The sequence below is a fragment of the Diplotaxodon limnothrissa genome, linkage group LG15 (assembly GCF_057381915.1).
Source record: "Diplotaxodon limnothrissa isolate DT_005_m linkage group LG15, D_limnothrissa_male_GT1.1, whole genome shotgun sequence".
Classification (NCBI taxonomy): Eukaryota; Metazoa; Chordata; class Actinopteri; order Cichliformes; family Cichlidae; genus Diplotaxodon; species Diplotaxodon limnothrissa.
The window spans coordinates 14,330,758-14,357,292 of NC_140610.1; the positions used below are offsets into that span (position 1 = coordinate 14,330,758).

The following is a 26,535-nucleotide window of genomic DNA, read 5'->3' on the forward strand; positions in this document are numbered from 1 at the left end:
TAAACAAAATAAACAAACCTCGACTTCAATGTACTGGACTAATGGCCGCGTCTTCAGAAGAAATTCTAACGTATTATTGCTACAGAAGCCAGTATTAGACAAAATTAAATGTGGAAGGTAAAGTGGCTGCAACTAGTCCAACGTAGTATGTTATTAGTATCTCGGTAGAAGCAGTTTACTGCAACTAGTCCAACGTAGTATGTTATTAGTATCTCGGTAGAAGCAGTTTATTTAACACACTGGAATTCAGCCTCAACTTATGTTGTTAGTATCTTGCGCCAAAAACCAGACACCGACAAATTTACTGTGAAAATACATGTGACTCAGCGAACAGATTAATTTGGAAAGCCCAATATGCACATTTGGTATTTATAATACAACAGGCTGTGCTTACCTTTCTGTTTTAGGCCGGCCTTCTGTTCACTTTGCCCCACGATCTCACCAAAGGTCAAATCTACACCTCCTCAGCACACCAAAGATCCGGGTCACACGGCACCAAGTTGTTGAAATCTCCCAATTCTTTGAATCTTTGGGCTGAAGGAGGGACAATACTCGGTGTATCAATGCTCAATCAACAATCATTTATTTCCATACAATTCAACAGTCAGAGCATTACAACGTCCGGACGGGAGAGATGCTACCAGAGGGTCAGGCACATGTCTCAAAATGGTGACGGGTTGCTCAGCTTTTTATAGTCTCTAGTGGCCCCCAGCTAGTCGTAAAAGCCAAAACATCACATTTTTTCTCTGTTACAGCGCCTAAGTTATGACCTCGGCAGTTGTTTCTCTGCTTTCTGTAAGGTGGGGGTGTGGAATGTGGTCTATCTATCTCCCCTGTCTTTAGACACAGAGTCTCCTGCTTACAACCTTCTCTTCATGATTCAACAATTAAGCATGTCAAGAAAACAGTGTAACACATTCCCAGCAGATCAAGGATACAGAGTGATGCACATTTATCTAATGAACTAATATGTGAATATGTTCTGTTAACTCAAAAGTATAATGAGAACTACACTACATACAGCTCACACACTCTATATTAAAGGGTATAATGTGATCTACAGCAGTATTCTAATTCAACTACTTTGATTACATATATAAGGTAACATATAATAACAGAATAATCTAATACTGCACAATATTGATTTTTAGCTTTGTCCCTTGCGCACAGACTTTTCTCTGGATTTTCAGAATCCTTTGATAATATTATGTAATACAGAAGATGACATATTCAAAGTCTTACGCCATTGTCCTGAAATTATTCCATATTTTGTGAGTGGATTATTTTGCATCTCTGCCCATTTTTACTTCTGAGAAATGCCTGTCTAAGGTGCTCATTTTATGTTAATTGTTACCAGCTAATCTAATTAGTTGTAAAATGTTCCTTTCTTTTACTTTTCCAGCCCTTTGTTGCAATGTTACATCAAAGTGAACTAATATTTTTTCATGTTAAGCATTTGATATCTTTTCTCTGTCCTTTTGGGAATAAAATAGGACTTTATGAGATTTGCCAATCCTTCCATTCTGTTTTTATTTAGATCATACAGAATCCCAACTTTTGAGGAATTGGTCTTCACACATTTAGCTAGCAAATGTAGGTGTGGATTTTGTGTAAGCAACCTGGGATTTCTCATTTCCTTTCTTGTGTTTTTCTCTTCACAGTGAACCCTGGATAATATTTCCATTCACATGCAGTAATGGAAGCAGTGTCTACGTGTGTTGTTGCGAGTGACAAAATCCAAATACTAATGTGGACAGGAAACTGGTGTCATGACAACTGGGATTTCATTCGAGGAAAGTGCATGCTGTATCCTTCGTGATTAATTCTAATTTGCTTCTTGATCATTGTCATAGGCGTGTGTGTAAACATTTGTGTACACATTAAAAGATCTCTCTTTGTATCATACCACACAAAGTGTTGCTGTATATTGCTGTATAAATCAGCACCACATCATCCAGTATATATGGTTGTTCTGTAGATTTATAAATACAGTTTTAAGTGGAAGGCTTTACGTTTTCATGAGCCTTTAATTACAACTGTTATAACACATGCCAGAATAATCTGAACGATACAGAAACAATGGTTTTATTCCCATTTGTGATAATTATTGATTGTCCATATACAGTATGTTTAAAATCTCAAGGTGATGCATTAAAAGAAACCCTTTAATAACAATAATATAATACATTAACAGCATTTCAATGAGTAGCTCTGTTGATTTATGTTGTTCATTGATGTCCGTCATTAAAAACTATTCAGACTTACTTTGATATAGAAAGTGCGTCAGAAACAGTAGTGATGTACAGATGCTATCTTGACCAGGTCTTTAAAAGTAAATCAATCAATTTGAAAGAAAAAGGATTAAAAACAATAAGGTTTAGTATTTGGTAGTATTAGTACTTTTTTTCTTAAACTGCCGAACAGCACTAAAAAAATAGTTGTTATAGTTGCACTGAAGCCATCTTTCCGTCAGCAGTATCACATCTGACTACAGCGTATTTTAAGAGACCATTTGAACTATACCAGAATAGGTCCGTCTTTATCTCACAAGTGCATGTGGAGTGAGTGGGCTCCACTGGAATAAATCTTTTAGAACAGCCTAAAGCCAACTGGCACTCATCATACATAATGTAATAGTTCATCATGTTGCCCAGATGCTAAAATCATTTTTCGTACTTGCAGGTCTAATCCATTCTGTCTATCAGCTGTGTGACTGTTCCGGTTAAATTGCAAATGAATGAACCCTGCTGTACAGGCCACTGATGTCTCAGGTGACATGTAGCCTCCTCCTGGTGTTTTTCTTCTTTTTCTCGTCAGTGCGCAGTTAGTCTTTTAATTTTATTTCCAGTTTTTAAAAAAAAAAATGAATTCTTTTTGCCTAATGCATTATGTAAAGTACTTGAGTTATTTATCCTACTTCACATTTCTCCTCCACTTTTTGAGATAGAATTTCTTTTTTGTATTTTTTATGTTTTAACAGCTTTTTTAGAGACTCTAATTACCTTATGAATTAAGGGGTTTTTCTAATTGATTCATTTACTTTTGTGATTTTTGTGTGTTTTTGAATTATGGGTGTAAAAAACACAAGTAAGCTTGCAATAGTCAATCAACTGCCAGGAGCACAGCATTCCTGGCTTTGACCTGACTTTGCTTTTTACTGCCTCTGCTCTTCCCTGTATATCTGCTTTATGAGGCTGGATTGTCAAGTGGACTGTTTTTCACACTCTAGCATTTATATAGATTTTTACACAAAACAACATTATTTCAAAATGTGACACTCCGAATTTGGCAACCTTACAAACTCTGGTAAACTCCAACCAAGTTATGCAGTACAGCGTCTGTGAATGCACAAGCAGGTGGGCTACAGCAGCAGCCTACATCAGGCGCCACACCTACAAACAGAAAACTGAGGTTGCAAATTAAACAAAACGTTGGAAAAATGTTCCCTGGTCTGATGAGTCTTTCTTTTCTAACATTTGGACAGAAGGGTCATAATTTGGAAGAATAGATTCATCCTGCTTTGTAGCAACACTTCAGACTGGTGATGGCGGTGTAATGGTGTGGAGGATATTTCTTTAGCGCCAACTGAGCTGTTAGAATGTAGCGGCTGGGTTCAAATAGGAGACTTGAGGCAGAGATGAGGTGCAGACCAACTACAGGTTTATTCACCAACATTATAACAACCTTCTCCTAAACACGAAAAAGACCAAAGAACTCATAATTGACTACAGAAGACACAAGACAGAAATCCAACCACTAATCATCAGCGACGACTGTGTGGAGAGGGTGGCAGACTTCCGCTTCTTGGGAGTCAGCATAGAGGGAAACCTATCCTGGAGTGTGAATACCTCTGAGCTACTGAAAAAGACACAACAGAGACTGTACTTTCTGAGAGTGCTTAGGAAGAACAACATCACACAGAGACTGCTGGTGTCTTTCTACAGAGCCTCCATCGAAAGCATACTAACGTACTGCATAGGCATATGGTACGCTAGCTGCACAGTGGCTCAGAGGAAAGCACTCCAGGGAGTAATCAACGCTGCCCAAAGGACAATCGGCTGCCCTCTCCTCAAACTGAAAGACCTACACAGTTCCCGCTGCCTCAAAAGAGCCCATAACATCATAAAGGACACCTCACACCCTGGTCACTCCATGTTCGAACTGCTGCCTTCAGGTAAACGGTACAGAACAACATACACAAGGACTAACAGACTCAAACACAGTTTCTACCCAATTGCAATATCATGTCTCAATGCTACTAAAAGTAGATGACTCTCATTGCCCCTGTTGTCATTTGTGCCCTTGATGTTGGAATGCTTTCAGACATGTTTTGTTGGATGCGCTAACAAATTGATTGAGTGATTGATTGTTTGAGTGATATATCAACTAGGTCGTATGTTGAGTGTCTGTATGGGGCCTTAGGCCTGGATTGCTTGGGTGTATCTACGGTATGAGAATACTGTATTTTATATGTATTTCTATCTTTTATATCCTATCATTATAGTTTTTAAGTATTTAATTATAGTTTTTAAGTATTTATCTTTTGTGATGTTGCACTGACCAGAGACATCTTTCAATTTCATTGTACCTGTGACAATGACAATAAAGAATATTCATTCATTCATTCATTCATTAAAATACCAAACCATAACATGGCATAAAACAATGTAGCCCAGTGGTGAGACACGGTGCCAGCAACAGCCTCTGATGTAACTGACAGACCTTTACAGACTGCTGCTAATTGGCCCTCAAGCCATACCATTATCTGGTGTTACGTAGTAAACATCTTATCGAATAACCCTTATTAATGCCAACCAATACTATAGATATAATTACAATACGTAATTAACTAATATGGCTATTCAACACCCTCTTATATCACATGGTGCCACTGGGAATTATTAAAAAGGCACTCGGGATGCCTGGGGACTCTTTTGGCTTTTGGCCTTTTGGCAATATCAAGAGAAAATGGACGTAAGACTATCCTGTCATCGCAATATTAACTTGGGGTATACGTTGTCTCTCCTACTAAATAGGTTACACATCAGGTAAGTGTTAAAGTAATGTTTTCCACCAACTTAACCACAACTTAACTTTCCATACTAATTGAAATATATCACTTCTACTTTCCAACACCATTAAACTCATTGCCGACCTCATTGGTTTAGTCCAATCATCTTTCTTCCTGCCTTCTTCAGGACAGTCAACCTCAACTTCGCATACTTTATATCTCACTGCTCCTTTGTCGTTCTCCCTGCATACACTTCTGCAACCCACCTCCTCCCAATGTCCGCCTCTCCCATGTTACTCGAGCTCCATCCAAGCCTCCATCTTTATTTCCACCACCAGCGTCTCGAGGGTTCCTGCCCTCAGTCCTATCACAGCTGGCATTCTATTCAGCTAATCGCTAAACAGCTTAATTGAATTCTGTTGATCAATTAATCATGTTCAATTCCTTTTAATGAGCTCTCACTGTTGAACAGTTCAATATACTGAAATGGTCATTAGATCTCACCTCTGGGAAAACATTAATTGCTCCACTGTTGCTCCTGGCATCTGTATGTTTCCATGTTTTAACATAATAATTAATAGCAGGCTGTTAAATGAAAAGAGGCTGTGCAATTTAAACAGTGACGTATGCAAAATAATTTAATTTCAATGTTAGGTGTGATGTGCCCCTTAACTGGACAAACTATTTGAACTGTTAGGCCTGAGTCGGCTGACTTTATACTGTTTGCATGACATATTTTTTCCCTCCTGCTGATCAAACATTCTGTGTTGCTGATAAATATTGTTCCAAGAAAAATAAATCAACCAAATTTGGGAATGCTTATTTTTACCCTTTCACAAGCTCCCTCTTTCCTTCCTTCCTTGCCTACCCCATCCCCTTTCCACTGTTTAAAAGAAAATCTAAAGTACAAATATCTTTTGTAGTTTCATTTTTTACCCAATAGTAACCAATTAGCCAACAATGTATTTTTATTTTCTGACATTAACTAATAGACTTCAGCAATCTATTTCAGGAGTTTTTAGTAGAACTATAGTATTTTATTCTTGTACTTTCCCGTGAGGTATGAGCTGCTCACTCTGTTGTAACTGCCTGTCCTTGACAAATGACTGTGCAGTGACTGGTCCGTGTTTACACAATAAGTAATGATTAGGTTGGGAGATTCGTCTCCACAAATGAGTAATTTGGAAGTGAGCAGTGATAAATCTGATATAAGCAGCAGTCTGCAGATGGACACACATTCAATTGCAGCAGGTATTTTTTGTTGTTTTTTTCACTGTGTCTGATTGCCATGTGCATAAACTGATTTGAAGATTTGTTACTTGTAGCATTGTTTTGTAGCAAATGCAGATGTAATAATTTCCTTGTATTTAACTCTCACTTCTACTCGTGTTCTTTTCTAGATATGAAGTCCTGGTATGTTCTTGCTTTTCTGTGGTTGTCATGTTTCTGCCACAGAGCTCTTTCCTGCCCAGCTCTCTGCACCTGTTATCCCAGAAGAAATGAGGTGGTCTGTAATGAGCTTCCCCTGACAGAGTTCCCCTCTGACGGTCTCCCGGAGAACACCACCCTGCTGACTATCCAATTCACAAACATCACCTCCATATCTGAGGCCCATCTAAATGCCATACCCAAGTTGCAAGGGCTCCATCTGTACAACAATCACCTTCACAGCCTTCCCTCTCATCTCCTCAGGGGCGTTCCTCACCTCAACACTTTGGATCTCACCGGAAACAGGCTAAACAATCTGCCTGCAGATGTCTTCAGCCACGCCCCACTACAGAGCTTGGTGCTGAAGAATAACCTTATTAGAAAAGCTGATGCAGAGTGGCTTTCTTATAACAGTAGCCTGACCTGGTTGGATTTATCTGGAAATGAATTAACAGAGATCCCAACTAATCTGCTTCTGAAGCTGCCCCACCTGGAGAACCTTGACTTCTCAAACAACCGTCTGGATAAGATACCAGCAAATTCTCTGAGTCAACTGAGCAAACTTGAGAGGCTAAGCCTGCAGAACAACAAGCTCGACACGCTGAATGGATCTGCATTTCAGAGCCTGCATAGCCTCACACATCTCTTCCTCACTCAGAATAAACTCAACAAGCTGCCCAAAAACCTGTTCCAGGGACTCACTCAGCTCAGACACCTGAGTCTGGATGAAAACCAGCTGAGCCATATTCCTCCAGGTTTGCTGGATGAACTTCACTTGCTGGGAGAGGATGGCCTCGACTTGACAGTCAACCCTTGGCTCTGTGATGGGAAGGCAGAGTATCTATGGAGGTGGCTTCACGAGAACAAGAAGAAGGCTTTCTTGCCAGACTCCATCACATGCGCTGGACCTCAGCCTCTAGCAGGTCGTTCAATAATATCACTAACAGCAAATGAACTAAACCTTCAGTCTTAATATTACTCCTGCTGGTCTTTATCTAACATGAAAAGAAATCCAGTTCGGCCTGTCGGATTTGAATCACTAAAACATGATAACTATGTGACTATAAATAAATCTGATATAAATAAGACTATTGTCTTGTTTTTTATTTCATTAAATTTAAGTGTGTTCATGTTACATTGTTTTCTTGTTTAGATTTAAATGAGAAAGTCTGCAGTATTATCATGGATTTTATGTTGGCATTTAGCTTAGCTTCACACAAAGGAAAATAATCCACCCACCAGAACATCTAGAGATCTCTAAAACCTCCTGTTTTGTTTGTTTGTTTGTTATTTTTATTCAAACAATGAATGACATTTGTAGGCAGCTTTTTGGCCAAAACCAGGCCAACCATTTCACCCGTTTTCAACCTTTCTGCTAAACTATAGTATTATAACCTGCTGTTCTCGGGAATAGTATCCCTCTATTCATTAAACTGCTAACATTAACAGGCTGAGTTCTGAATCTCAAGCACCAACATATGGTTGTGAACTTGAGGGATAAAAATTAAGCCTAATGCCTATTTTTGTTATTTGTTTTCTTTTTGCACAAGTTAATTAATAATGTATCACACATGTACCCTTGCACATTGCGTTCTTGAAAAACTGAAAAAAAAAATATTGATTTATGTGTGGTAACATCAACTTACTTTTAGAAAGTACAGAAAACAGTAACCACTCACTTTGTTTGCTTGGTTTTGTTTGCCTATTGCAACATTTTATCCTGACTCATTGCTGGAATCAAATATCCTCAGAGTTGTGTAAAATCAAGTCAGCGATCAAAACCTGAAGGAATTTCAGCTGTGCTTTTCAGGTAACAACACATTTATAATCACATTGTCACCGTTTTATTACCTGTTGATCTTTTACGCTATTGTTTTCTTCTCAGTGTATTTTTTCTTAAAGATGAACCTGTGGCTGCTTCTTACTCTCACTGCTCTGGCTGAATATGCTTACCAAACGAGAGGCACCTACTCGTGCCCAGATCTGTGCACTTGCTCCTTTCTACCTTCGAGTGCAGAGGTGGTGTGCCGCCAAAGCTCCCTCACATATTTTCCTGCAGATGGTTTATATCCCAACATCACACGATTGTCCATCCAGTCCAGAAACCTCAGCTTCATTACAGCCAGACATCTGAGTTTTGTGCCTCTTTTAAACCACCTCCAGCTGTATCACACTAATCTTTCAAGCCTTCCTTCAGACCTACTGGGTGCCATTCCTCACCTGAGTACGTTGGATCTCACAGGTAATCAGCTGATTCATCTGCCCCCCAAAGTCTTCGTCCATTCCTTGCTCCGTAGTCTGGTGCTGAAGAATAATTTAATTGAAAAAGCTCATGGAGAGTGGTTTTCCGACAACAGCAGTCTCACCTGGCTGGATTTGTCTGGGAACCGTTTAACAAGCATTACAGCTGCTCTGCTTCAGAAGCTGCCTCATCTGGAAAATCTCGACCTAAGTCATAACCATCTGCAAGAGCTACAGCCCGACACACTAGCAAACCTACATCACCTCGAGACACTAAACCTCGCTGGGAACAAATTAATTTCCCTGAAGCCTTCAACGTTTAGTCACAACGTGAAACTCTCACAGCTGTTTCTGCAGGAGAATCAGCTCCGAGAGCTGCCAGTGACGCTCCTCCAGGGTCTGCAACACCTTGAACTTCTGCTGCTTAATCAGAATCGGCTACGGTATCTCCCCTCAGGTCTGCTGGATGACAGAAAATCCTCTTTTCAGATGACCGTAACAGGGAACCCCTGGCAGTGTGATGCCAACCTGGAGTATCTGTGGAAGTGGCTCACTAACCATCCTCAAAATGTCTTCTTTCTAGATGAGGTGGTCTGTGACGGCCCTGAAGCTCTGAAACATAAACAAGTTGTTTCTTTAACTGACAGTCAGCTTGATCCTAAATGACAGAGACTCACAATTAATGATGTGACTGTGAAACAGATGTTTTGCATTATTACTGCACATATAACCAGCCTGTTTCTTGTGAGCTGTCATTTATTCCCCCTTTGTTTAGATATTGTCCAGCCCACTGGGTGGCGTAAGATACTCAATAAATTTTCAGCCCAGAGGGCTGAATAGGCAGTATGGCTCATTTACTCAGTATATCCCAGCCAAAAACATGTTAAACCAAATGCATTCACTAATACATTCTCACTGAATTGATTTTCTTTCAGGCTTGTTTTCTGTAAGATTTATAATCGCAGATTGAGATTAAGTAACCCAGGTTTAAAAATGCTCTCACTTCCATAAGGGATCAAACATATTTTCATGAATAATCAATTTATAGTCCAGAGATTAGGACCAGAAATGGACGTCCTTGGTAGAAGAGAAGAGAAGAGCTCTTGTGAGATTCTCATGGTGCATGCTTGCACCAACAGCTCTGTCTCGCTTGTTTGTTGTGTTGCAGATTGCAGCATTGTTTCAGTTGTGCCCTTTTGTGTTTAATGATGTTGAGCATGTGGGAGTGAGTGGGCAGTGCAATGGCTCAGTCTTGCAGCTGACCTCTTCTGGATGTGTTTAAATATCTCCCTTTTTCTTTCTTTAGGTTTCTTTTTTCTCTCTCTTTCTTTCATATTGTGTATGGGTATATATCTTCTGCATGCCCACACACCCCCATACTCACGCCTTGATCACAGTGAGTGCACTGGACTATAATTTATTACTTTTATAGCATATAAAACATTGGAGCCTCTTGAGGCTGTTACTTATGAAAATTAAACCTTGTTCATAAAAGTTCCCCAGAGAGTTGAAGAAGAACTCAAATGGATTCATGTATGTCTTCCATTCCACCTCTTTGAATTGTACCCTGAAGGTTAAAGGTTGAGGAAGTGGGCTCAGTGGTTCAAATCCTAATTCCCTCTAATGAAAATTCTCTCAGGTTGTGAGCAGATGCATTCAACTCGACCTTAACAACGTCCCTTTCTGTTTGTCTTTAATCTGCTTGTGCTTCTACAACCCACAGGCTCTGAGGTTTGGAAGTGTGTGGTAGTGGTGGGCATTACTTTGCAAGGAAAAATGAGGATGAAACTTTTCTAAGTGCTGATGAGCACAGAGGAATGGAGTCTGTCTAACTGTCTGCTAATGAAGAACACTAAAGTCTAATAGATCATATGTGAGGCTTGGAGACAAGAAAATTACTGTAGCCTTTCTGACTTTGTTCTGCAATAATGGAGATGTGATTTTCTTTGATTGCTGCTAATTAGCACATGTTAGAACACATTACTTGGGATGAAATGTGCCAAATTTAAAATAACATATTTTTTTATTTTTCACTATATTAGAGTTGCGGTCATTTCAGTGTGTTTTTTTTTTTAAATCGGCAACAATAGTCTTGATTTATTTTCTTCAGGATGTATCAATGAACTAGAACAGCTTGTTGAGACTCACATTTTATTCTGAATTGAGCAAAGAAGAAATACCTTGATTTTCAAAGGAAGTTGTTTTTTGACTATGTACAACTGATTTTTCGCATTAAATTGACAGAATAATCTGCTGATCTTTTGTCCTCATTTCCATTTTCTTACTTTTTGTCCCTCTACAAGGACTCGAGGAAACCCACCTATGATTAGTTAAGTAGCCTAACATGCATGTGTTAGGACTGTGGATGGGATTCAGAGCACTCTGAGAAACCCCATCATTTATATTAAATGGCTTCAGCTCTACCTCTGTAATACATATCCAGTAAAAATGCCATAATATTGTACGCTGATATATAGATACAAATGCTGTCAAAGTACATTTTGCTGATAAAAGTACACTAAAAAGATTTAAGTGTACAAAGTTGTATTACTACTAAGCAAATTTGACTTGTAAATGATATGTTGATGTATTTCTGGCATGTTAACCAAAAAGGTTACATCACACATGCAGCAGTCATTCATTTAGAAATGTGTTTTTAATGCAAATGTAAACTCTTTTTGCTGTGGTTTTGATCCCCACCATTCAGCCTACTCAGTATCTTCTACTGTCTGCTCTTTGGTCATGAGCAGGAAATGAATAATTGGTTTTCAGAGCCTTTTCTCAAAAGGGAGACAATGCTGTTGGACTGATATTGAATCTTCGACTGGAAAACCACGACAATGAGCCGAGTGACGCTTCAAAATTTGAGCCGAAGTAAAACAGAAGGTTAATAGTCTGCAGTGAGTTAGCATATTCTACTGTTCTAGTGATGGATGGATATTCTTCAGACTTTAGAGAAACCAAAGTCATTATTAGTTCTGCATGTGAGTCAGATTGGGGAGGTTTTCAGCATCAGAGAAAGAGTTTTATGATCTCTGAGTTTGAAAAGTGTCGAAACAGATTAGAAAAAGGCTTGCATGTGACTCAGATGTGCCAAAGCTGCACTGCCATGACTTTGACGTCATTGTTTTGCAACTGTCAGTAAAACATGCCAGCACTGATAAAATGAACTGATATGTTTGTACGAGTGTGATTCAGATGGGTTGGTAAGCTTTGAACCAGTTCTTGATTCTGATCCTCGTTCACAACAGAAAAAAAGTTCTCCCTTAGTCTCACGCTTTTTCTTTTTTTAGTAACTGCTGCTCAAAACATTGAGGTATAATCAAGCGTACCATTATTTTATGCAGGGCACAAACTTAAGCTCAACCACAATCCCAGCAGATCATCTCAGGCCACATCAGCTAATGACCTAACTGAAACCCTTTTATGCATCCTATTGGACAATCTCAGTTTATGACTACAATTCAGGCAGCTTTGGCCTGCCTACATTTAGACCACCAATCCACTTTGCAACCCACCTTCTCTGATCTGTCCGACTCGATCAGTGTTTGTTCTTATCGCCTGATCTTCGCTGTGCTTGGAGCTCGCTGCTACTCCTCCTGCCTCTGGCTCTGGGGTTGTTTTTGTTTTTTACCTGTACTGATGTTGTTCACCTTTATTCCTCGGCTTTGATATTTCGTAGGTCTTACTCACCTTTTTATGCCGAGTGCGTTTGAGCTCGGGCTGTAATAAGAGAAAAGGTTGTTAGCTTTCCTCAAGGTGGATGAGAGAAGTCACGCTGTGGCTGCCTTCAGGAGCTCGAGGCCATTACCGTGCAAGCACTTAACAAAAGTAACACACTCCCACTAAACCCTTTATCAACCTTCCCACGTTTTTGCCAGTGATTGAGGGCACTTTTGTTTATCCGTCAAACCCATGCATGTTTAGGATCAGCATGTATTCCTTCAGCACATTTGATCAATAATCCCAGAAGCAGTTAAAGGTGATGGATTTGGGGGAAAATAATTAAAAATGCTTTGTTTATCATAATCAAATATGTGGATTTTATTCTTGTTATTTTCCTGCTCATATATCACCTCACTACTTGACAACATAAACATGGCGAAAGAAATGTGATGTAGTATTTGTGCATTATCCCATTATTGGCAAAGAGAACTGAGGTTGCTTCGCCTACTGTATGATTGGTTGTTGTAAATGGCCTCCCATGCTCTCTGGGGAATTTCGCTGTTAAGAGGCTCTGCCTAGATGGATGCCACGTTTAACACTGTGCCACAAATCACCGCTGTTTTACTGCAGGAACAAAGATTGTGTGAGGTTACCTCAATATCCCCAGACATAGGAAAACAACGAAAAACAGCATCCATCAAAATCTCAGTAAAAATGCAGACATAGGTGGAGGAAATCTGTGATTGTGGCACCAAAATATGAAGAGAATTTCACCACAATCGATGAAGAACATAAAGCTGCACTCATGATGGCTGTTTAAGAGGGAAGACATCCTTTTAGTATCTAGATATGGCCAAGTAAGGCCATTAAAACATCTGTGGGTAAAGATTTGGTATGCTTTATACTTGTCAATTTAACTTGGGGAAGAGGAAGTCAGGTTTATGTTATTCCAAAGCTACCGTGCCAAAAAAAAAAAAGTGTGTAATCTTTCCTTGACAAGCTCATTCACACCATTAAAACAGACAGATTAATTCCTCCTTTCCCTTCAGGCTGTACAAACTGCAGGATCAGAAGCTGATTTAACATCTTTCATCTCAATATCTTGTCACAGCTACTCCTGCCATGTCTCGTTCTATAATTTTTTTGTCTTTCCAAATTGATTTCTTGATTACAGTTCATGTGTAATCACCCACCGTGACACATGCAGAGGACAAACAGAGAGTCCTCAGAGAGTTTAATTACCTCCGAGCGCAAAGCCAAGGACTCGGCATTTCATCACGGTCTGACATCTAAATCTCCTTGAGGACCCCTCGCATCCTCTGCCATAAGTTTTCATGTCTGCTCGCTGATGTTCTTTCACTGAGCTCACATGGATTATCATCTGGCACCATCTGTCCTGGGGGGCTTTATGCAGTGCTTATAACAGACCTTTCACCTGTTGTTGGGGCGCTTGCAGTGGAGTCACACAGAGCTGCCAGCAGCCACTGAAACTTGTTCAGAGCAGTTAGAAACGAGGTTAAGACCACTGAGGAATCATGTGTCATTGACAGGCTCTGAGATTAGCTTAAGTCAACTGTTTCTAAGTTTAAAAAATAAAACTAATAAGGAAAGAGATCATTTGTCACATATAAGAGAGCTTCTGAATAGATCTCTGTTTTTTAATCTTTTTTTCTTTAAGGAAACTGACTGTGCATGATTGCGGAGGATTAGCCAGGAGCTGAAATCGCTCTATTAAGGCTCGCTTTCTCCTGGCTCAACACATAAATCTTCAACTTTTGGGAAATGTGCTCCTTAGTTTTTCTCAAAGTTAATGTAGATGAGAAGATCCCACTCCCCCACAAAAACTGACTAAATCAGACAGCCAAAGTTTAAAAACAGGGATTTGACGTTTTATGGAGGCTTATGTGTTCCTGTGCAGTTTACAGTTTATCTATATTTAAAGTAAGATGGGCTCAATGTTCTAATCTATAAAACTTTGGGTTTGTCATGGACGATTTTTATGTAGGAATAATAAAATTTTTCATAAAATGGATTTTGCCTCCAATGCTGTGAATGTTCTTTATTCAAACCACATTTCTTTTTATTTTCTAAAATAGGAAAATGGTACAGGGATTTATTGAAACATATTTGCTATGGTCGCCTTTGTGCTTCAACACTCTTTGAACTCTCCTAGGGAAGCTTTCTTGTCATTTCTTTAAGTAGTCTTTGTGCTGCCACTGCTGGGTGCAGTAGCTCCACCACCCCACTAGGGGGAGGAAGCGGGTTTGTGTACTCAAGTTTCTCTAGTAAATATAGGAAAAGTTCATGGAGTCTGGCCAAGTTGATACCAGCACACAAAATATTAGCTCTGAAGTTGGCTGTACTGGAGCATGAGAAATATATGCTTGTAAGTACGATTATATTCTGTGTTCATGTTAAGCATGTGATGTAAAATGGGTTGTTGACTCTCATATTTGAAGCCGGCATGTTAGCTGCATTGCCGATGCTAATTGTGTTAGCATGTCAATAGGAAATTCCATTGTGTGTTAGCATCAAGCTAGCGGGATTTGGAGTTAACATGTTTTCATTTATTTTTCTTGGTTATACCAGCTATAGTTCAAGTTGCTAAGTCTTCAGTCTGTACTTTGTAATGTGAGAAATATATTATGTTCCAGATGTATGTTTTAATATGCTTTTCTTATGTTTGTAGTTTTACAGTGCCTTCATTAGGGAGACGAATAAACCCTGCAATGAGAACTGGAAGCCTTTGCCTCTCCTTTTGAAGAACTGTTTATCTATCTGCCAAACTGGGCATCAACGTACAGGGAGGGCAGAATAGTAAAAAAGCATCATTCTCATCAGCCAGATAGTTCTCTAAAAGAAAGGATGGATGAGACGCTGGAAACAAGGTCAAAAGTGTCCAGTTCTTTACGTTCCAGCCAGCTTACATCATCATCTACTGCTGCCGCCAGAGCACGAGCAAAAGCAGAAGCTGCCCGTGCTCAACTCTCCTTTGCTAAGCAGGAAGCCAGCATCCTAAAACAACAGGCCGAGCAGCTTAAAAAGAAAGCAGATCTGGATGCAGAGCTACACGTACTCAAATCGCAGAAGGCAGCTGCAGCAGCCCTAGCTGAGGCTCAAGCTTGGGAAGCATCTGCGCAAGAGAGTGAGCACCCACAACAGCCCCAGCTGGACGGCATGCAGCAAATCAGCCCATTAGAACGAGTCCAAGAGTATGTGCAGCAACAGTCAGAACTCGGCGACGATCTGCAGACTCCACAAGGTAATCATCCAGAACTCCTATCTTCTCTGGTGCCACAGCCAGCCACGGCCATCGATGCAACACCAAAAGCTCACAAGGAACCAAGTATCCATCAGCCCAGTAGGAGCAACAACCAAGAATTCACACCTTTGCCAGTCTTCCGTGCTTTGAGCCCAAAGAGAGAATCTTGCAACTGGAGCTATGGAGGCGAGCCAGCAAACTATGATCGATATCACCATCCTCAGTCTAAGGTATGGGCACCCACACCTGTAAGGAGTAGTCATGCTGACACGTCTGATCTAACGAGATACCTGATACGGAAAGAGATGATCAGCTCAGGCCTGCTGAGGTTTGATGATCGACCAGAAAATTACTGGGCTTGGAAGGCTTCCTTTCTAAGTTCAATTCAAGATCTGGGTGTAACACCTCAAGAAGAGCTAGACCTGCTATCCAAATGGCTCGGGCCACAATCAGCAGCACAAGCCAAGCGAGTCAGGGCTGTGTACATAAACAATCCCACTGCAGGTCTTCAGATGGTGTGGCAGAGACTCGAAGAGTGTTTTGGCGCACCAGAAGTCATTGAACATGCACTTTTAAAGAAAATCCAGGATTTACCGAAGCTGACGAACAGAGACAACCAGCGTTTGAGAGAGTTGGGGGATCTTCTGCTAGAACTTCATGCTGCAAAGACAAGCGGTCATCTCCCAGGCCTTTCACACCTCGATACAGCCCACGGGGTGAATCCGATTCTGGAAAAACTCCCATACAACCTTCAGGAGAAGTGGGTTGCAGCTGCCTCGAGGTTCAAGAGAGAGAATGCAGTGTCTTATCCTCCATTTTCCTTTTTTGTGAAACTTGTGAACGAAGAAGCTAAAATTCGTAATGACCCGAGTTTTTCGTGTGTAACCGGTGCCAACGCCAACAATCCTAGAATCGAGACAATGACACAACAGAAGTATCGTTCACATGTCTCTGCTAAGAGGACGGAGATAGCAAGTAATCTGGCAGCCAGCCCAAACGTTCCTACAGGCAAGAACAACTTGGACCCCGATAAACAGTGTCCATTACACTGCAAGCCTCACCCTCTCAGAAAATGCCGTCTTTTCAAAAGTAAGACCCTGGAAGAAAGAAAGGCATACTTAAAGGACAAGAACATTTGTTTCAAGTGTTGTTCTTCTGTGCAGCACATGGCCAAAGATTGTCCTAAATCAGTGCAGTGCACAGATTGTGGTAGTGAAAGACATATCACCGCACTACACCCCAATCCTCGTCCTCAAAATGCAGAGAGCCTGGTGGCTAGTGAAGGGTATGGCGGGGAAGTGTGTCTGGGAGAAGTGCATAAGACATCCAACATCTGTGTATACAAGACCAACATTCTACCAAATGGACGAGCTTCACTCTTGAGTGCATGTCCAAACAATATGCTAGTCAAAGAAAAGCTTGGTTGTCACACCTCGAACCTAAGTCTTCAAAGCTCTGCACAACACTTGAAAAGTAAGGAAAGTGAGTTTGCCAGTCAGGTGTTTCAAAGGACACAACATGATGACGTCCCGGCAATGTCAATCGATGACGAGAGTTTCTTGAAGACATTAGATGAACAAGTCTATAAAGACAGTTACAATACTTGGGTTTCCCCATTACCCTTTCGGTCACCACGAAACCACCTTCCCAATAACAGACCTCAAGCTTTAAAGCGTCTTGCATCTCTTCGGAGAACTCTGGAGAAAAAACCACAAATGAGGAAACACTTCATCGATTTCATGCAAAGAATGTTTGTTGAAAAGCAAGCAGAGCCGGCCCCTCCATTAAAAGAAGGTGAGGAAAGGTGGTATCTACCAATATTTGGGGTTTACCACCCACAAAAACCTGACCAGATAAGGGTAGTGTTCGATTCAAGTGCCAAACATGAAGGGGTTTCCCTCAATGATGTGCTCCTGAGTGGACCCGACTTGAACAACACTCTCCTTGGGGTTCTGATCCGCTTCCGCAGAGAACCTATAGCAGTTACAGCGGATGTGCAGCAGATGTTCTACTGCTTCAAGGTGTGCGAGGAACATCGCAACTTTCTGAGGTTCTTATGGTATGAAAACAATGATCTCCAGAAAGCAGTGAAAGAGTTTCGAATGACAGTACATGTATTTGGCAACAGTCCATCACCAGCAGTTGCCATTTACTGCCTCAGACGAGCTGCTAAGCAAGCAGATGACTCCACTACCAGTGCAAGGGAGTTCATCACACGCAATTTTTATGTGGATGATGGACTTGCATCTTTTCCTAATGAAGCAGAAGCCACTGGTGTCCTGCGCACTGCCCAAGCGATGCTAGCTAAATCAAACATTAAGCTACACAAGATTGCATCGAACAGCAGCAGTGTTATGCAAGCATTCCCACCAGAAGACTTGGCCAAGGATTTGAAAGATCTAGACTTAGGAGTGGAGTCACTACCTCTTCAGAGGAGTCTAGGTCTAATTTGGAATCTGGAAACAGACAACTTCACCTTCTGTGTGTCGAAGGAGGAGAAACCCTTGACAAAAAGAGGGATTTTGTCTGCAGTGAACAGTTTATTTGACCCTTTGGGATTTGTAGTGCCAGTCACAGTGGGAGGAAGACATTTAGTGAGAAACCTCTCCATTGAACAGTATGACTGGGACACACCATTGCCAGCTTCAAAACAAGAACACTGGAAACTCTGGAAAGACTCTATGAAAGACTTAGATCAGCTCCAGATCCCAAGACTATATGTTCCAGTGTCTTTGTCTACACAGACTCAGCACAGAGAGTTGTGCGTGTTTTCAGATGCATCAGTCATGGCTATAGCTGCTGTGGCTTACTTGAAAACAATTTCTGCAACAGGAGATATCCACGTGGGATTTGTTATGGCAAAGGCAAAGCTGGCCCCACACCCAGCGCACACCGTGCCCCGTCTTGAGCTTTGTGCTGCGGTTTTGGCAACTGAAATGGCAGTCTTCATCCAAGATGAAATGGATATTGACATTCATTCTGTGAAGTACTATACTGACAGCAAGATAGTACTGGGCTACATATATAACACCTCACGCAGGTTTTATGTCTATGTGTCAAACAGGATAGCACAGATCAGAAAGTCGTCTCGTCCAGATCAGTGGCATTACATCACCACTGAAGAAAACCCAGCAGACCATGGAACTCGGCCAACAACTGCTGCAGCTCTCAAAGGCACCAATTGGTTCACTGGACCATCATTTCTATTGGGCCCTTCAAAACGACTCCTTCCCCAGAGTGATGACTTTGAGCTGATACATCCGGAGGTGGATCCAGAAGTTCGCTCTGAAGTAACGACCTTCAGCTCAATGGTTAAAGAAAGCTCGCTTGGAGCTCAAAGGTTTCTTACATTTTCCACTTGGAGAGCTTTGACTCGTGCAGTCTCCACACTAATCAAAAAGGCAAGGAGTGTTGCAGATACACATGGTGGCAACACTGGGGATGAAGAAGAACAAGCAGTAAAAGTGATCATTAAAACTGCACAACAAGATGCCTTTGCAAGGGTGTTGCAGTGTCTAGCCAAAGGGGACCGAATCCCAAAACAAAGTCCACTGCGAAAGCTGACACCATTTCTGGACAAAGATGGGCTATTAAGAGTTGGCGGCCGTATGTCCTCAGCCGTTATGTCTTTTGATGATAAACATCCTCTGGTCATTCCCAAGACGCACATTGCTACATTATTGGTCAGAAGATATCACGAACAGGCTGCGCACCAAGGACGCCATTTCACGGAGGGAGCTATTAGGTTGGCAGGACTTTGGCTGATTGGGGGGAAAAGGCTTGTATCTAGTGTGATACACAAATGTGTAACTTGCAAAAGGCTGAGAGGTAAAATGGAGGACCAGAAGATGTCAGACTTACCATCTGAAAGACTTTCACCAGATCCATCATTTACTCATGTAGGGTTGGATGTTTTTGGACCTTGGATGGTGACTGCCCGAAGAACAAGAGGAGGGCATGCGGAAAGTAAACGATGGGCAGTAATGTTCACTTGTTTGACTACCAGAGCTGTGCACATTGAGGTTATAGAGACTATGACCACTACAAGCTTCATCAATGGGCTCAGACGTTTCATTGCCATAAGAGGGCCGATCAAAACAATCAGATCAGACCGGGGAACAAATTTCACTGGAGCCTGTAAAGAACTCAGACTTGACACAGCAGATTCTGAGGTGAGGAATTACCTTAAAAGCAACAAGTGTACTTGGATATTCAATCCTCCCCACTCTTCCCACATGGGTGGGGTGTGGGAGAGGATGATTGGTATCGCTCGGCGAATCTTAGATGCTCTTCTTCTGAGGCTGAATCCATCGTACCTCACACATGAGACACTTGTCACCCTGATGGCAGAGGTTACCGCCATTATAAATTCAAGACCATTGGTCTCAGTGTCTTCTGACCCAGAAGCACCGGCAGTTCTCACCCCATCAATGTTGTTGACACAGAAACGAGATACGTTGACTGCTCCCTCTGGGGATTTTGATGTTAATGATCTGTCCAACAAACACTGGAAAAGGGTCCAAGCACTTGCTGATGCATTTTGGAAGAGGTGGAAAACGGAGTATCTGACCACGCTTCAAACACAGAGAAAGTGGACAACAGAGAAGCCAAACCTTCAAGTGGGAGATGTTGTACTGATGAAGGATTCGCAAGTAAAAAGGACTGAGTGGCCTGTTGGACTTGTGATTAAAGCCTTTCCTAGCCAAGATCATAGAGTACGTAAGGTGGTAGTCATGAATGGCACTCCTAAAGTGTATTTGCGGCCAGTGTCGGAGGTTGTTTTACTACTACATCCAGGGAATGGGTAGTGGTATAATTCATTATACCAGGCGGGGAGTGTGCTGCCACTGCTGGGTGCAGTAGCTCCACCACCCCACTAGGGGGAGGAAGCGGGTTTGTGTACTCAAGTTTCTCTAGTAAATATAGGAAAAGTTCATGGAGTCTGGCCAAGTTGATACCAGCACACAAAATATTAGCTCTGAAGTTGGCTGTACTGGAGCATGAGAAATATATGCTTGTAAGTACGATTATATTCTGTGTTCATGTTAAGCATGTGATGTAAAATGGGTTGTTGACTCTCATATTTGAAGCCGGCATGTTAGCTGCATTGCCGATGCTAATTGTGTTAGCATGTCAATAGGAAATTCCATTGTGTGTTAGCATCAAGCTAGCGGGATTTGGAGTTAACATGTTTTCATTTATTTTTCTTGGTTATACCAGCTATAGTTCAAGTTGCTAAGTCTTCAGTCTGTACTTTGTAATGTGAGAAATATATTATGTTCCAGATGTATGTTTTAATATGCTTTTCTTATGTTTGTAGTTTTACAGTGCCTTCATTAGGGAGACGAATAAACCCTGCAATGAGAACTGGAAGCCTTTGCCTCTCCTTTTGAAGAACTGTTTATCTATCTGCCAAACTGGGCATCAACGTACAGGGAGGGCAGAATAGTCTTCAGGAAAAGATCTCCAGGTTTCTTGAAGGACATTGAAAGCTCTTCTTTGGATGCTGGCTGCCTTTTTTTTCTCCATCAAGATGATCCAACACTGCTTCGATAATGTTGAAGCCTGGGCTCTAAGGAGGCCAATCCATTGTGTGTATTTCTATCCAGGTATGCTTTTACTGCATTGGCATGCTGAAAAATCAACCTGATGCCAATCAGATGCCTTCCAGATGGTATTGCATCCTGGATCAAAATCTGACCATACTGCTCTGTGTTTATAATTCAGTCAATTTTGTAAAGCTCTCCAACACCACTGGCTGAAATGCAATGCAAACCATGACAGAGCCTCAAAGAGCCTTTACAGATGGCTGTAGACACTCACTGTTGTACCTCTCTCCTGACCTACCAAATGCTGGCAATGATTTGAATCAAATATTTACCATTTGGACTGATCCCTACATAAGATCTGCTGCCCCTGTTTCTCAGGTTTTTCTCCCTGTTCCCCTTTCTTAAAAAATGTCTTCTTGACAGCAACCCTTCCACTGAGACCATTTCTGATGATGCTTCACTGAACAGTAGATTTAATCGGCTGAGTGACCAGATGTATCTCTCAGGTTCCTGTTTCTTAAGGACATATAACTTTAGACACTGATCATCATCTCCTGCAGAAAGTCTTTTTAGTCCCGCCACTTCTTATTTTGTCCTCTACTTGCTTCTTAAAAAAGTTTCTTTAAAAAAGTTTTAAGTACACACTATACACCACGCTGAGATATGCCAAGTTTTCAGCTAAGAGCTCATCTCTCTTGGAGCAAAAATATTCTATGCCTGTCAAGTTTTGTTATTTTTGACATTTTTCATAGATTCAACGAAAGAAATTGGAAGAAATTATAAGTGATGAGTGAAAAAACAGCCAAAGAAAAACTTTTAACAACCTCCAGAGACCCTGGAGAACTGTTGCTCAAGACCGCTTTGAAAAAATTACATAAAAGTCTGAATCCACAGAAGCAAAATCTAAGAAATATAAGTAAAGAAATTAAGCACAACTCAACACTTTTGCAAAGTATTGTATTTGTATAAAACTTTAGCTAATTTCCTCTTGTTAGCCTCCAGGGATAGAAAGCCCAGGCTAGATATTACAATACTGCAAAGCTGTCACACTGAGAAATGGAAACTGCATGACTGAAATCTTTTATGACAGAGACAAATTTCACAACCCAGAGGAGGTATACATCTGATAATGCCCCCACTAAATATTGTTTTTATGACCTGCCACCCTAAATTGATTGTAATTATTGTTGGAACCCACTACAGGACAAGAATGTTCCACTCCATAAAGCTTCATTGTCTCTGGATAAGATAATCAGCACCTGCAACTGTGTCAGTGGGCAGCTCAGATCTATCACTACAGCGCTGGTCTCTTGAGGGCAGTTTCCTTAATGGGATGTTCATACATTTATCAGTAGAGGTGACACAGGACCGCTACAAGATGCCCTTTGTAATCCATTTTTGAAGCGAGAACCATCAGTGAAGGGCATCAGTGAATTGACTAGGTGAGCAAAGAAAGAACAACATGTGCCAGAAGGAAGCAGACAGTCATACCTCTTTGTTATACTGACTGTGGTACAAAAGGGAGCCTTTTTTTTCTCTTTTATCTGCTGCTTTTTATAACGTTTTAATTGAATTAATTTGCTTTTAAAAAAAAATCAAGCAGTGGATGGGTTGATTTTTAAACAAACGGGGGCAGCTTTACGAGCTTCGGCTTTGAAAAAGTATTTTGAAGCTGTCCGAGGCCCTGATCAAAGCACTCAGCACAAAAGTAAAGTGTAAAGCTGTGACACAGAACACAGTGCACAGCCACAAAATGACAATTCAAAGACTGTGACACAATGCATAACAAGTCGGTAACAACAAGAATAAATACACCATGATTCTGACTTTAATTTACATATTCATATTTGCTGAATGAATGTTCATTTTACTCTGGGGGACACAGCAGTGTCAGCATGAAAACAGTGGAATATAAAGAGGAGATTATTTTCCTGCCCTCACTGAGGCTGGTTTAAACAAAGCCTTCAGTGGCTGAATGTATGCATTGTTTGTATTGATGTTCTGTATTAAATTTTCAAAGAAATGGCTCAAAGGTTTTCTAGGAGTTAAGATAAGCAAAAAGGCAACTCAGAGGTCTTTACTGAATATTAAACACTGTTCTCAAGCAAGGAGGCAATTAGCCTAGTTTAGTATAAAGGCTAAAACGAGGGGGGTAACTGGCTTTTCACTGGTCACACTTATTAAGCTGGTTAAGTAAATGTTTTAAACTGATGACCTTATATGAAGTCATGTCGATAAATGCCGCAGTCCTGTTTGGCAACCCGCTCTGTGAGTACTAATCCCACCATGTTCTCAAAAGTTTACTAAAGTTTACTACTACAAGTTTTCGTTTTTACCCTTTTATTGATGATGAAAGATCTGAGTTTATTTGGGGCTAAAAGAAGAAAGTAGTTTTTCTAGTACGCTAGTCTCATTTAGGGGCCATAGCATAGTCTGTTTATTGGCGCTATACACTTGGAGTTTCAAATTGAAAAGGCAACTAGATTCCTGTTTGACCACAAATGTTTGGTTTACTGTTTATATTATTGTGTTATAATCAAATTTAATATAATGGGATCATTTTTTACTGATCAGCAGTCCTAGGAACAGCAAAGCAAAGAACCTTTTGTCTTTTCATATATATATATTTCCCTTTCATATATATACAGTGGGGCAAAAAAGTATTTAGTCAGCCACCGATTGTGCAAGTTCCCCCACTTAAAATGATGACAGAGGTCAGTAATTTGCACCAGAGGTACACTTCAACTGTGAGAGACAGAATGTGAAAAAAAAATCCATGAATCCACATGGTAGGATTTGTAAAGAATTTATTCGTAAATCAGGGTGGAAAATAAGTATTTGGTCAATAACAAAAATACAACTCAATACTTTGTAACATAACCTTTGTTGGCAATAACAGAGGTTAAACGTTTACTATAGGTCTTTACCAGGTTTGCACACACAGTAGCTGGTATTTTGGCCCATTCCTCCATGCAGATCTTCTCGAGAGCAGTGATGTTTTGGGGCTGTCGCCGAGCAACACGGACTTTCAACTCCCACCACAGATTTTCTATGGGGTTGAGGTCTGGAGACTGGCTAGGCCACTCCAGGACTTTCAAATGCTTCTTATGGAGCCACTCCTTTGTTGCCCGGGCGGTGTGTTTTGGATCATTGTCATGTTGGAAGACCCAGCCTCGTTTCATCTTCAAAGTTCTCACTGATGGAAGGAGGTTTTGGCTCAAAATCTCACGATACATGGCCCCATTCATTCTGTCCTTAACACGGATCAGTCGTCCTGTCCCCTTGGCAGAAAAACAGCCCCATAGCATGATGTTTCCACCCCCATGCTTCACAGTAGGTATGGTGTTCTTGGGATGCAACTCAGTATTCTTCTTCCTCCAAACACGACGAGTTGAGTTTATACCAAAAAGTTCTACTTTGGTTTCATCTGACCACATGACATTCTCCCAATCCTCTGCTGTATCATCCATGTGCTCTCTGGCAAACTTCAGACGGGCCTGGACATGCACTGGCTTCAGCAGCGGAACACGTCTGGCACTGCGGGATTTGATTCCCTGCCGTTGTAGTGTGTTACTGATGGTGACCTTTGTTACTTTGGTCCCAGCTCTCTGCAGGTCATTCACCAGGTCCCCCCGTGTGGTTCTGGGATCTTTGCTCACCGTTCTCATGATCATTTTGACCCCACGGGATGAGATCTTGCGTGGAGCCCCAGATCGAGGGAGATTATCAGTGGTCTTGTATGTCTTCCATTTTCTGATGATTGCTCCCACAGTTGATTTTTTCACACCAAGCTGCTTGCCTATTGTAGATTCACTCTTCCCAGTCTGGTGCAGGTCTACAATACTTTTCCTGGTGTCCTTCGAAAGCTCTTTGGTCTTGGCCATGGCGGAGTTTGGAGTCTGACTGTTTGAGGCTGTGGACAGGTGTCTTTTATACAGATGATGAGTTCAAACAGGTGCCATTCATACAGGTAACGAGTGGGGGACAGAAAAGCTTCTTACAGAAGACGTTACAGGTCTGTGAGAGCCACAGATTTTCCTTGTTTGAGGTGACCAAATACTTATTTTCCACCCTAATTTACGAATAAATTCTTTACAAATCCTACCATGTGGATTCATGGATTTTTTTTTCACATTCTGTCTCTCACAGTTGAAGTGTACCTCTGGTGCAAATTACTGACCTCTGTCATCATTTTAAGTGGGGGAACTTGCACAATCGGTGGCTGACTAAATACTTTTTGCCCCACTGTATATGTGTGTATATGTATATATATGTGTGTATATGTATATGTATATATATGTGTGTATATATGTATGTATATGTATATATATGTGTGTATATATGTATGTATGTATATATATATGCATATATATGTATAACTAAGCTTTGAGATTGCATCCTGCACCAAGACCAAACTCATCTTTACTTTAATATCAAAACATTAAATTCGTTTAATTGCATTTAAGTTTTCTGAAACAGTAACACAGGAAACTAAATGGAGCAATTAACAGCACAGAGTAAACATATTCATCAGTGAGACAAAGTGAGCATCGCAATTGATTTTTAGATTAAGGCTCTGTGCACAGGTTTATCATAAAGCCATTCTTGAATATTAGTATTCCAACACAATAGCTAAAAAAACCAATGAGAGACTATTAAGCTGATATATTGGTTTCATAAATATTTTGTTGTACCCTTTGGTTGAACATACGCTATATAAATCCATTCACCCAGTTTTATGTAGATGCTTATCCAATGGGATCACAGAGGGCTGATCCCAGCTGTTGCATGGTGAAAGGCAGGGTACACGCTGGGCAACAGGCAAGTCCATAACAGGGCTAGCAGAGAGAATTAGTAAACCACACACTCTCATATCCAAACCTCAATGTAAACAGCTAATTTGCAATCAGCTCTTGCCACTGAATGAATCAAATAAGATGTTTTCCTGAAAAGAAACTGATGCAACTTTCCTGAGCCTACATTTTGAAGCAGCAGGGACCACCATAGATGTTTTCAGTGAGTTAAGGTCACAGCAAATTGCCTCCTGGAAATTCAGTGTATTACACTGTGATAGCCTGGAACCACCCACTCTATATTTCACATTAACAGGCACTCCAAAACACCCTCAGTTAACAACCCTGAAAAAAAGCAGGTCATAACTTGCTCACCCGATCTCAAGATACTGAGCTTACACTGAAACTAAGTTAAACTCTTGACATGTGTTCTTTTTTCCCAGCAGCTCTTCCCAGCTGAATGGTTGTGTGAAGATTGGTAGACAGACATGTGTGGGAACATGTATCATAGTTTATCTTTCCACTCTCTGAGCATGAATCTTCACTTTCACCGAAAGAAAAGATAAAATGGTAATCAGGTATCAC

At 40.9% G+C, this 26,535-nt stretch overlaps 2 protein-coding genes across 2 annotated transcripts; both read left to right on the top strand.

Moving 5' to 3' along the window:
- The first annotated feature begins 6,183 nt into the window (after nt 1-6,183).
- LOC146617246 (uncharacterized) lies at nt 6,184-7,517 on the top strand. The gene is made up of 2 exons (XM_085373077.1): nt 6,184-6,262; nt 6,412-7,517. Exons 1-2 carry the CDS (start codon nt 6,184-6,186, stop codon nt 7,410-7,412), a joined length of 1,080 nt encoding a protein of 359 aa, XP_085229203.1. The 3' UTR covers nt 7,413-7,517.
- A 664-nt stretch (nt 7,518-8,181) lies between these two features.
- On the top strand, nt 8,182-10,783 carry LOC146617247 (uncharacterized). Its single transcript, XM_085372610.1, has 2 exons — nt 8,182-8,249; nt 8,325-10,783. Exon 2 carries the CDS (start codon nt 8,342-8,344, stop codon nt 9,344-9,346), a length of 1,005 nt encoding a protein of 334 aa, XP_085228736.1. The 5' UTR covers nt 8,182-8,249; nt 8,325-8,341; the 3' UTR covers nt 9,347-10,783.
- Nucleotides 10,784-26,535: the final 15,752 nt, after the last annotated feature.